Source organism: Dendropsophus ebraccatus, chromosome 13, assembly GCF_027789765.1.
Source record: "Dendropsophus ebraccatus isolate aDenEbr1 chromosome 13, aDenEbr1.pat, whole genome shotgun sequence".
NCBI lineage: Eukaryota > Metazoa > Chordata > Amphibia > Anura > Hylidae > Dendropsophus > Dendropsophus ebraccatus.
Window position 1 is genome coordinate 50999845 of NC_091466.1, and position 12138 is coordinate 51011982.

Below are 12138 nucleotides of genomic sequence, written 5' to 3' on the forward strand. Positions count from 1 at the left end.
GTCTGTCTGCTGCTATGGAGAATGGCCGGGCTGCTGTGTCTGTCGGCCATTATGGAGGATGGCCGGGCTGCTGTCTCTGTCGGCCGCTATGGAGGATGGCCGGCTGCTGTGTCTGTCGGCCGCTATGGAGGATGGCCGGGCTGCTGTGTCTGTCGGCCGCTATGGAGGATGGCCGGGCTGCTGTGTCTGTCGGCCGCTATGGAGGATGGCTAGGCTGCTGTGTCTGTTGGCTATTATGGAGGATGGCCGGGCTGCTGTCTCTGTCGGCCGCTATGGAGGATGGCCGGGCTGCTCTGTCTGCCGGCCGCTACGGAGGATGGCCGGTTGCTGTGTCTGTCGGACACTGTGCTGATGACATTGTCCCGGGTCTACAGGCAGAAGGGGAAGCCTATATTGGAATCCTCCCCCATTACAGCATGGAGGAGATGCTGTGGTTGGGGGAGTATTCCACTACAGGCTTCCCCATCTGCCCGTATAGCCAGGACGATGTACTGCAACTCCTCCCCCCGCACGCGCGTTTCAGCAGCTCTTTAATGTGTGGTGTGTGGGATTGGGGGGATTTCACTGTGCAAGAGAAGTGGCGGCTCCGGTCATCCTCAGGGCCCCAGCATCTCCGTGGCGCTGTAAGACGAGGGGGATTCCACTCCAGGCCTCCTTGTCTGCCTGTAGAGCCCATAGAGGGACAATGTGCAGCAGCACCCCCCTTGCTTACCAGCATCTCAGCGTCTCTGTAATGTGTTGGGAGGATTTCACTCCAGGCTTCCCCGTAACCCCCTGTGTCACTTTCCATCTACTGTGGCCCCCAGCTGTTGCACAGCTACAACTACCATTATGTCCTGGTGACATTACATGATGAGAGTTGTAGTTAGGTAACTTGAAAAGCTCCAGGTTGCAGAACTACAATTCCCATCTTGTACTGTCACCACAACATGAGAATGGGGCTTGTAGTTATGCAAACATGAGAGCTCCAAGTTGAAGAACTACAACTCCCATGATCATGTTGTGGGGACTATACTTTATGGGACTTGTAGTTTTACAGCTTGGAGCTCTCCTGTTTGCATAACTAAAACTCCCATCTTGTACCATATATTATTATTATTATTATAATTATTTTATTTATTTAACATGACAGATCACACAGTAGATCCTGATCCAGTGATAGCATTGTCACATATTACTGCCCATCTGGATAAAGTCTTAGGCCAGGCCCATGGCTTATGTGTGCTATGTGATTTCCCTCTCTACCTTATAGGAGTATATTCCTTCCTATGTCCGCAGAGGTGCTGGAGATCACATAACACACACAGTGCATGAGCCCGGCCATAGACCACAGCCACCACCCAGCAGTTATCATGGCCAACTAAGCCCCGCCCCCTGCATGGAACATGGCAAAATGGCAGTTGGGAAATGGCTGAACATGGGGAATAAGTAACAGAGTGTGAGGTATTTATAGCTCCCCATTCTACACATCTCCTCCCATCACCACTGTCTCCTATGGGGGGGGGGCACCTATGTGATCATGTGATCAGGGAGGAGTATCCACAGGTACAGATACTCCTGGACAGGACATCCCACTATGTACACAACCCCATCTCTATACAACCCTTTCTGCTATACCCTGCTATACTGGATGGGGAATTCTTACTCACATGTTGCTCGAAGACAACTGGAACGTCCTTTTCCTCTACGGACTGCTCCACGTCCATCTTCGGCTCCTCTTCCATTTCTACAAATCGCCTCCTGTCTCCAATCTCTCGCAGAAATCGCCTGTGTGTGTGAAAAAATTAAAGATTACATGGAGAAAACTGATTGAAAAATAGAAAATAGCAAAAAATACCAGGAGCCAATGGATGTGCGTACTTACGCTCCAACTCCTAATAAAGCTCTGAAGGGTCCAGTAGCTGTTCTATTATGATGTCATATTTCTTTTGTTTTGTTTTTTTAAATAAACTTTATTTAAACATCTTGATACAAACACTTGTACTAACCATAATGCAATATCACTGATATAAACATTACATACATAATGAACAATTGGCCATTGGCGGAAATTTCTTGTTTGGATGAATAAGATCTTGGTCTATGCGCTCGGCTGCAGTATTTTAATATGGTTTATACTGATACTTGATAATGTTGCTCAAACAAAAAAACATTTAGCAAAAGGTTTCAGCCCCTTCCTATAAGAATATTTTTCCCTATATAATTACTATTTTATTAATAGTTTTATATAAGGGTAATAAGTGATTATTATTACATATCTGCCGCTACTTTCCTGCCTGCTCTGCCTGTGTAGGGTTCAGGTCTCTTTTGGGGTTTAGTGTTTACGTTCATCTTGACTATTGTGCAGGGCCGTCTTACCCATTGGGCAGGGTAGGCGGCTGCCCGGGGGCCCTTGCATCCTAGGGGGCCCCTGCCCTCTGTGACCTGTATTTTTCGCTTTATAAGATGCACTTATAAAACTAAGTGTGTCCTATAAAGTGAAGACAGCTTCCAAGCAGTGCTGAGCACCGCAAGGAAGCCGTCCCGCCCGCCCCCTCTATTGCCGCTCACTATGCATATGCATAGCGAGCGGCCCTGAGCGACCCCCCTCTGCCCGCCCGCCCGCCCGCCCCTTCTATCGCTTCTCTGCTGAGCCGATCAGAAGCCCAGGAAAGTGCAATGAGCAGCTCTTTCATGGGCTTCTGATCGACTCAGCTAAGCGGCGATAGAAGGGGCGGGCGGACCAGGAACTCATTTACCATCCGCCGGCCCCAGCAGCTGAAGTCTCCCGTCAGCGCGCCACTCCCGTCATCCTCCGGAAACAGACAGCGGGGTACAGAGACGCTGCCGGTGTCCTGGATGTGTCGTGCAGCCGGACACTTCCGGCACAGGCAGTCTCTCTGCACCCCGCTGCCTGTGCCGGAGGATGTCGGGAGTGGCGCGCTGACGGGAGAGGAGCTGCTGGGGCTGGCGGACAGGTGAGTAACTGTTTTTTTTGTTTTGGGGGGCACTGGCTACTATGGGGGGCACTGGCTACTATAGAGGCACTGGCTACTATGGGGGGCACTGGCTACTATGGGTGCACTGGCTACTATGGGGGGCACTGGCTACTATGGGGGGGCACTGGCTACTATGGGGAGCACTGGCTACTATGGGGGGCACTGGCTTCTATGGGGGGCACTGGCTACTATGGGGGGCACTGGCTACTATGGGGGCACTGGCTACTATGGGGGGCACTAACTACTATGGGGGCACTGGCTACTATGAGGGCCACTGGCTACTATGGGGGTATTGGCTACTATGGGGGGCACTATATGGGGGGATTGGCTATTTTGGGTGGCACTATATGGGGGGATTGGCTACTATGGGGGGGCACTATATGGGGGATTGGCTACTATGGGCAATTCGCACCTCTGCCCAGGGGCCCATAATGCTGTTAAGACGGCCCTGCTATTGTGCACAGTTTGCCATAGGCAGCCATTTTAACAAATATGTGTATTGAGAAGTCCAGTCCCCTACACTCTTCAATACAATTGTTACAGGGGGCATATCTAGTTGTAAGGGTCATTCTAACTGGTTATAGGGGGGATTCTATCTGACTACAGGGGCACACTGTATCTGGCTATAGCAGACATGGAATTTGATCCAGGTAGCATATCTAGTAGCAAGGGGTAATGTATCTGGTTATAGGGTTATTGTATGTGGCTGCAGGGTTCATATCTAGCTACTTAGGAAATTGTATCTGGCTACAGGGGGTATCTGTGTCTACATGGTATTGTAACTGTATACAAGATGCATCATATCTCAATACAAAGGTACATCTGGCTGTGGAACCTCATTACAGGGGGATATGTAGTTGCATGGGGTATTGTATCTGGCTACAGGAGGCACAATGGATTGGTGGGGACAGTGTCGGACTGGGCCACCGGAGGACCGGAGGATCCTTCGGTGGGCCCCTCCCCAACTCCCACTGACAGTCCACAGCTGGGGCCCCCAGACAGCCATAGAGTGAGGCTGCCTGTCCTTAGTTGGCTGGCCCCAGTATCTGACGCTGCAGCAGCTGTCAGGTTTCCAGCAGCCCTGGGAGGATACCTGGACTCAAGACCGGGCAAAACCATGTCCCCGGTATCACCCAGGAAGCTCCCCCCCCCCATCGCTGGAAGCCCCACCCCCTTACGGCATGACTGATCTCTCTCAAGCACAGCAGGGAGAGGAATCACTTGGAGACTAGAGGAACCATACAGTTGAGGTAAGTATAGCTGTTTTTTTTAATTTTACGTAGAGATGGAGGGGCAGGAGAATGATGAAGGAGGCAGTAGTATGGTGATGAGGGGCAAAAGGATGAGAGGGGAACTACTATGATGATGGAAGGGCAGGAGGATGAAGGGGGTAGTAGTATGATGGGGGTAGGAGCAGGGCTGGACTGGGACTGAAAATTAGCCCTGGCACTCACACCCCTCCAGCCCACATACCATATCACACTTAGGTCGTGTTGTGTTGTATTGCAGCTCATTTTTATTGACAGAAATGGTGCCAAGTCTATCTATCTCCTGTCTATCTATCTATCTATCTATCTATCTATCTATCTCCTATCTATCTATCTATCTCCTATCTATCTATCTATCTATCTATCTATCTATCTATCTATCTATCTATCTATCTATCTATCTATCTATCTATCTATCTCCTATCTATCTATCTATCTCCTATCTATCTATCTATCTATCTCCTATCTATCTATCTATCTCCTATCTATCTATCTATCTATCTATCTCCTATCTATCTATCTATCTATCTATCTATCTATCTATCAAAATAGAAAAAGCGGTGGCACTCGAAGTTCAGTGAAAAAATAATTACTTTTTATTTGCCCAAAACCGCAACATCATTTGCCCAACAACCGCTGGGAATCAGTGGAAGTTAATGGTTTCCCTTGCACTTATGATTTTTTTCTCTCCTCTCTGGTGTTTTTGCAGCTTTGTGGCAATTTTAGGAAAACGCAGCAGGCTGAGGGTTTGGCATTCTATTTGGGAAACTGCAGCGTTTTTCTCCCATAGACTTCAATAGAAAGCTTTAGCTCCATTAAAAAATGCCACAGGCTATGCATATGGTGGTTTTTAGCGGCGCTTTTCAGGGAGAAAAAAAATCGCCACTGTCTGGTCACCAGGGTGTTAACTGAACCCTTTGTGGGTCAGACTTTGCTCCGTTTCGGAAAAGGGAGGAGCTTAACTTACTGTCCGGTCTTCTCCCTGTCATCTTCTTATGAGCAGCTGAGCAGGGACACTGCTTTAGCCACTGAGATGATGCTGGAGCATCGTCAGCTTAGCCAATCAGCGGCTGCAATAGCGGCTCCATATTTGAAGAAGCAGAGCCTGGCACACTTGTATCTCAATGTGGCGGACTCTGCTGAAGATAGAAGATGTCTGGGTGAGTATCAATAGGGCCCCCTTCTCCCCCAGCACTATACGCATGCCAGCAAGGATGGGGAGCAATTAATGACTTTCTTGCTGGGGTGGGTATATTGTAGCATCAATGTGGCCCCCATGGGATTAATTGAGGGTGCCATGCATCCTCACTTAACCCCCTGGGGGCCACATTGTTTAGTCTGGCACACATGGGATTAAGTATGTGCCATACTGTAAGCAGCATTTACGAAAAACCTGCCTACTGTAAGATGCAGATCACCTGTCACAATGATGGGTGATCTGCTCCTGGCCTTTTTTGGTTTGTTTTTCCCTTTTGCTTTTCAGACATCGGTATCCTGTGGATCACGTCGGTTTCGTTGGACTGCGTCGTTTACCAGTGTTGTTTTATATTGAAATAGAATGGTCAAGGAGGGGTGTGTGGGTGTTCTTTTTTAAATAAATTGGCTGGTTATGGAAATAGGGGGATCCCTATACATTTTGTTTTAATCTAATTATTTATTTATGGGGAAAAAAACGTATATGGTTCCCCTTATTTCCATAACTAGCCAGGTTTAAAAACCTAACAGCAGCAGCCTAGTAGTACCAGGGTGGGACGGGCCATTTGTTTTGGCCCTCCCCAGCCTAATAATACCAACCAGCAAACCCAGTCCTGAAGCCCCAAATTCGACCCTCTAGGACAGGGGTGGGGAACCTTTTCCATGTCGAGGGCCGGTCGGGCATTAATAAAATCATTCGAGGGCCGCATACCGTGCGCGGCAGTTAGTAGCGGGGGTTTGCAGCACCCAGGACAAGGCATAGTATTGTTCCCCTAGTGCCCCTGCTATTGTAGTTAACCCCCAGTGATGCCCCTTGTAGTCTAGTTAACCCCAAGTCATGTCCCTGGTAGCCTAGTTAACCCCCATCAGGCATGTCCCTGGTAGCCTAGTTATTCCCCCCCCATCATTCATGTCTCTGGTAGCCTAGTTGTCCCCCCCCCCATCAGTCATGTCCCTGGTAGCCTAGTTGTCCCCCCCCCATCAGTCATGTCTCTGGTAGCCTAGTTATTCCCCCCCCATCAGTCATGTCCCTGGTAGCCTAGTTATTCCCCCCCCATCAGTCATGTCTCTGGTAGCCTAGTTGTCTCCCCCATCAGTCATGTCCCTGGTGGCCTAGTTATCCCCCCATCAGTCGTTTCCCTGGTAGCCTAGTTGTCCCCCCCCATCAGTCATGTCCCTAGTAGCCTAGTTGTCCCCCCCCATCAGTCATGTCTCTTGTAGCCTAGTTGTCCCCCCCATCAGTCATGTCCCTGGTAGCCTAGTTGTCCCCCCCATCAGTCATGTCCCTGGTGGCCTAGTTGTCCCCCCCCCCCCCCCCCCATCAGGCATGTCCCTGGTAGCCTAGTTATCCCCCCCCCCATCAGGCATGTCCCTGGTAGCCTAGTTAACCCCCATCAGGCATGTCCCTGGTAGCCTAGTTGTCCCCCCCACCCATCAGTTATGTCCCTGGTAGCCTAGTTATTCCCCCCCCCCCATCAGTCATGTCTCTGGTAGCCTAGTTATTCCCCCCCCCCCATCAGGCATGTCCCTGGTAGCCTAGTTGTCCCCCCCATTAGTCATGTCCCTGGTAGCCTAGTTGTCCCCCCCCATCAGTCATGTCCCTTGTAGCCTAGTTGTCCCCCCCCATCAGTCATGTCCCTGGTAGCCTAGTTGTCCCCCCCCATCAGTCATGTCCCTGGTAGCCTAGTTGTCCCCCCCATCAGTCATGTCCCTGGTAGCCTAGTTGTCCCCCCCCCATCAGTCATGTCCCTGGTAGCCTAGTTGTCCCCCCCATCAGTGATGTCCCTGGTAGCCTAGTTGTCCCCCCCCCCATCAATCATGTCCCTGGGATCCTAGTTAACCCCCAAATAAAAAAATAAGAATCCCACTCACCTTACCTCCGCTCCCACGCAGTTCAGGTCCTTTTCTCTCCCAGGTCCTCTGTGCCGGTCTTCTCCTGCAGGCGGCGCGCGATGAAATGACGTCATCGCGCGCGGCCCGCAAGAGACTAAAGACATGCGCCGCTCTGCTGGGGAAGAAGCCGGCACAGACAGCATCCTCCAGCTGTCACAGACACCGGAGGATGCGGTGTATGCCGGCTTCTTCCCCAGCAGAGCGGCGAGCATCACAGGGGAGCTGCGGGCCGCGGGCCGCATCGGGAGGTCTCAGGGGCCGGAGGTTCCCCACCCCTGCTCTAGGACTACGATACCCAGCTCTTCCCGGTACCCCTGGTGGCAATGGGCACTGGGGTAATATTGGGGGGTTAGTGTTTGCCATTTTATACCAACTTAGACTAGGCCCCGACTTAGTAATGGTTTCTGTCTAGCAGACAGCTTCCATTAGAAAGTCTGAAAGTAAAGAAAAATAAAACACAACCAATCTCAGCCAATCTGCGGCTGAAGCAGTGTCCCTGCTCAGCTGCTGATTACAAGAAGATGGGGAGAAAACTGGAGGGAAAGTTAGCCAACCCCCGGTCTCCCCTTCTCCGGGTCACTGAATTCCTCCTTTCTGGAGCGGGTCATCATTTTGACATCCATGTTCGAGGAAAGACAACGACCCGAGAGACGCCCAATGTCACACAAAGACTTTCACATTGCAAGGTAAAAACACAGAAACGACGCCATGCGGCGGTTTTTCTGGCGTTTTTTTTTTTTTTGTGGGGGGGGGGGGGCATAAAAAAAATGCCACAAAAACCTTGGTGTGAAGGCATCCAAAAACATTTCCAACGTTCTGAACATGAAAATGATTTCTTCCCTATGGAAATTCTCTGATGCTCTCTAATTGCTCAGTATAACATTTCCCACATTCTGCAAATGGAAATGGTCTCTCCCCTGTGTGAGAAGATCTGATTTATAAATAAATCATTTGCCACATTTTGAATATGAAAATGGCTTCTCGTCTGTGTCAGATATTAGTTTGTCAAAAAATTCAAAATTATATCTTTGATTAATTTTTACAAAAATCCAATATACACATTATACAATTTCATAAAAATTTTACATTTACTGACAAACAATAACCCTAAAGGACAGAGAGGTAAAAATATATATATTAGTAATTACAAAAAAATCAACACACCCTTCTAATCCTGAAGTGGTAGATAATGTTTCATCTCTGTGTCATTTGTCCATTTGCCCCAAAGATAAACAGAGGGTTTTTTGTTGTTGTTTTTTTTTTACTTAAAAAGGAAATCCTTTCGTACCCCTGTACCTTTTTATCTAGGTTTTCCCAGTGGGATATTAATGGCGGGCGGCAATAATCCAGCTCCGGAGAATCACCAGTCTTGCCGTTAATAGTAATTTCAAAACTATGTTCCTATGTTTACCTAACTGATTAGAACAACCCAGAATCCCACCTAGCGCACTATAAGGGGGTCCAGTTCCTAATTAATTCCGTGTATATTCTACCACCACATGCATATAATTAGCTTCTGGTTCCCCTCATGTAAGGCACCTATCATTACTCCGATACCCCATCCTATACAATACATTTAGCGTGTTACTCAGTCTATTGATTATCCTAAGGGTGCGTTTACACTGAAAGATTTATCCGACAGATTTTGGAAGCCAAAGCCAGGAATGGATTCAAAAAGAGGATAGATCCCAGTCTTTCCTTTATAACCTGATCCCTGTTTATAGTCTGCTCCTGGTTTTGGCTTCAAAGATCTGTCGGATAAATCTTTCAGTGTAAACGCACCATTAACAGGGTCCTCATAAATTTTATTAATGAAGACTTTAACCATGTTTGATACAACACTATCCCATTCTTCTTCTCCCACTGGGCCAAGTTATTTTTTCCAGACTTTCCTATTAACCAATCAGTAGTTACCCATCATACTGAATTGTAGTGCCTTTACATAGAGAGATTTATCTGACAGTTTATTGAAGCCAAAGCCAGGAATGGATTTGAAAAGAAGAGAAATCTGTCTTTCCTTTATGACCTGTTCTATGTTAATAGTCTGTTCCTGGCTTTGGCTTTAAAAATCTGTCAGATAGATATTTGTGTAAATACACCATTATGCTGACCACACCATGTATGTAATGGAACAGAGGGGATTACTTCCCGCGGAAACAAGTTTGAGGCCTAGTGTGTGCCAGGGTCTGAGGTGGGGTCTCCTCCGTTCCATTACATAATGGTGTGATAATTCAGTATGATAGGTAACTAATGCCTGTAAACCCCCCCACCCCCCCGGTAGAGCCCCCAACACTTACCCCATCATGGCAGTCACACCCCCAAAGCCAGTCCCACCCTGGAGAAATCGCTGTCGGGCTCATCTATTCTCTGTGGCAGGACCAGCTTCAAGAGCCAGACCAGCAGGAGGGGATAAGTATCAGGATCTTCACCGGGGGTCGGACAGGCTTTACTGGGGGGTCAGGTAGGCTCTGCCCTGGGTGCTGGGGGACAGGTTTCTCAAAATCTTTATACTTAATATTCTAAACATGAAGACGGTTTCTTCTCTTTGATGTGTCACACCCCCTGTGTGATATATATTTTGTCTTACAGTCTGTGATGAGTTAGAAAAATGTAAAAGAATCGGAAGACATCTTTTCGTTATGAGGGGCTGAGGGTCTATCTAGGATAATGGCTTGTTCTCTGTATGTGTCTTGTGTAATATGATGATCAACAGCTTCAGAATCTGAAGACGTCAGATTTCCTGAGCTCTTGGTACCGTCATCTGCCAAGAATAAATTATAAGAATAAACAATATAACCTTGACAATTATATTGATATTTTATACCTTTCTAAAAATTCCAGTCAATTCAGTAGCACAAAGCAAAAGTCAATTATTAAAATGTATCTGCCATCAGGGCTGCTGTCGGATCAGTGATGAATTCCATATTTTGGGTAAAAATTCGAGTCTCCATGGCTATGAACATGCATGAAACTATAATGCGCACCACCCTCTTTCTGATCCATTAGGATTGTGTGCATTACAGTCTTCAGTCTTGCGCATGATGGTCTCATGCGTGTTCGTAGGCACTGAGACTAGAATTTTCACCTGCATCGTGGAATTTACCACTGATCCAGCAGCAACCATCTTAAAGTTGTTTTCTGAGAAATACCTTAAAATTTGAATACCTTAAAATGCAGTGGAGTCATTCTCACCTGCCCCAATCCCCTGCTGCTGCATTTTAGTCACCTTCCCCCAGTTCTGAGCTGCTGCTTTCTGCTGAAGAGACAAAAAGCTTTGTCCGAGCTTTTTACACGTCTCTGCTCTGATATACCCCCCCCCCCCCCCCCGACCGCCTTCCCTGAAGGCTCGTGTAAACAACGTTCCTGACTGTCACTGCTAATGCAAGAAAGGTTAAAGGGAAACTCCAGGTAGAGGTAAAAGAAAAATGAAACTTCTGCAGAAGCATATAACAATACTTTCCTATCTATCCCAGTTTTGAAACTAGCAAAAATCAATTTATTTTGGGGGGTTTTGTTCTGTTTTGTGTTTCTGTATTTCCTGGTTGAGCAGATGTACTCAGTACTACAGGTTCCAGAATGCAATGCTTTCCCTCAGCTGTTCCATCACAGTCCCCCACCCTGCCCAATCCCCGCCCAAAGCTGTTGCAGAACATCTAGGCTGTGTTCCCACGTTGCAGTTTCATTGTGTTAATGAATTATTTGCAGTACTTTATCATTTCATTGTGGTCCCACCCACCCCCAGCACGCTGTATTCTCTACCTGTAACACCAATATTAGAATAAAGCAAAGAACTTTTCTGATTAATTTTTTTTTTCTTTTCATCTCCACGCACATATTATGATCAAGCATCTTTTATCTTTTAAATTGATTCCCACAAAAAGGACTTTATCCGATATTATCTTACATGGGATATACTGTTTATGCCTTTTTTTTTGTGCAGGTGGGATTGGCAGTGTCGGCTCTTATCCTCTCTGCTTTTTAGCATTATCTATTTGTGTTAGTGCATCATTTTTGTGCAGATGCTGCAGTACTGCAATGACACTCCAACATGTGTGAACACAGCCCTAACTTCTCTGTAGACTTTTGCACAATCAGCGAAGCTGAAACATCTGCCTCTGGCCAGTCTGAGATGGTAAATCACACCCTGCCCCCTCTCTGCATCATCAGCCTGTGCACAATGTGAGACAGAGGCATGGAAGATTTGTCTCCTAAGGGGGAGAGCAGTGGGAGCAGGAGACAATGTGGATTGGCACAGAGGCCATTTTTCTTCACTTCCTGGATTTCTATCAGCTACCAGTGTGGCAGAACCGTTCAGATACGGTAATACATTGTATAGACACATCTACTGTATATAACTTTTAATGTACTTTTAATAGAAAACAAGTTTTTCTTATCTTGAGTTCCCCTTTAATTTGATGTCAAGTTGCTGGTGACCTTACTGTGATTAACCCTCCCAGCAAAGTACAGCTGTGTGGATAGTGGGAATTTGGAGTAGCTTGTCTGATGGCTACAACAAAGCAACTGAAGGATCTTTCATGCAGCCCAATTGCTCAATTTCTCATGCCATGTAAATGCACTGCAAAGGGGTCACCTATCTCGCTGACCAAAGCTTGTTTTGCGGCCCCTACGGCCCTCAGCTCACCTGTCTAATACACTGCAGAACATCCCCATAGAAGAGGCTGTAGTTGTTACACTGAATACCTTTTATTGTTGTTTAATTAAATACATTTTAAAGAGAAATACTTTTTATTACGGCCTCATATCGACTTGTGGAGAAAGAGCTCTTTAGCCAGGTTACTGCATAC

The 12138-nt window shown here is 47.3% G+C and overlaps 2 protein-coding genes across 6 annotated transcripts in view; one reads left to right on the forward strand and one right to left on the reverse strand.

Moving 5' to 3' along the window:
- Positions 1 to 1861, reverse strand: part of LOC138771230 (major centromere autoantigen B-like) — a 139671-nt gene extending 137810 nt beyond the window's left edge. The window contains exon 1 of one of the 2 annotated variants that reach the window (XM_069950800.1): positions 1650 to 1861. In XM_069950800.1, coding sequence (XP_069806901.1) covers positions 1650 to 1724 — 75 coding nt within the window. In that variant the 5' untranslated portion in view covers positions 1725 to 1861. The remainder of the gene's footprint in view (positions 1 to 1649) is intronic. The other variant, XM_069950801.1, reaches the window with a different exon arrangement.
- ACTR10 (actin related protein 10) overlaps positions 1 to 12138 on the forward strand; it is a 464033-nt gene that overhangs the window by 314420 nt on the left and 137475 nt on the right. Inside the window, exon 1 of one of the 4 annotated variants that reach the window (XM_069950798.1) lies at positions 1414 to 1443. The exons of the other annotated variants lie outside the window; for them this stretch is intronic. The gene's annotated coding sequence lies outside the window, so the exon portion shown is untranslated. Of the gene's footprint in view, positions 1 to 1413; positions 1444 to 12138 lie in introns of those variants that run through there. 4 annotated transcript variants of the gene reach the window in all.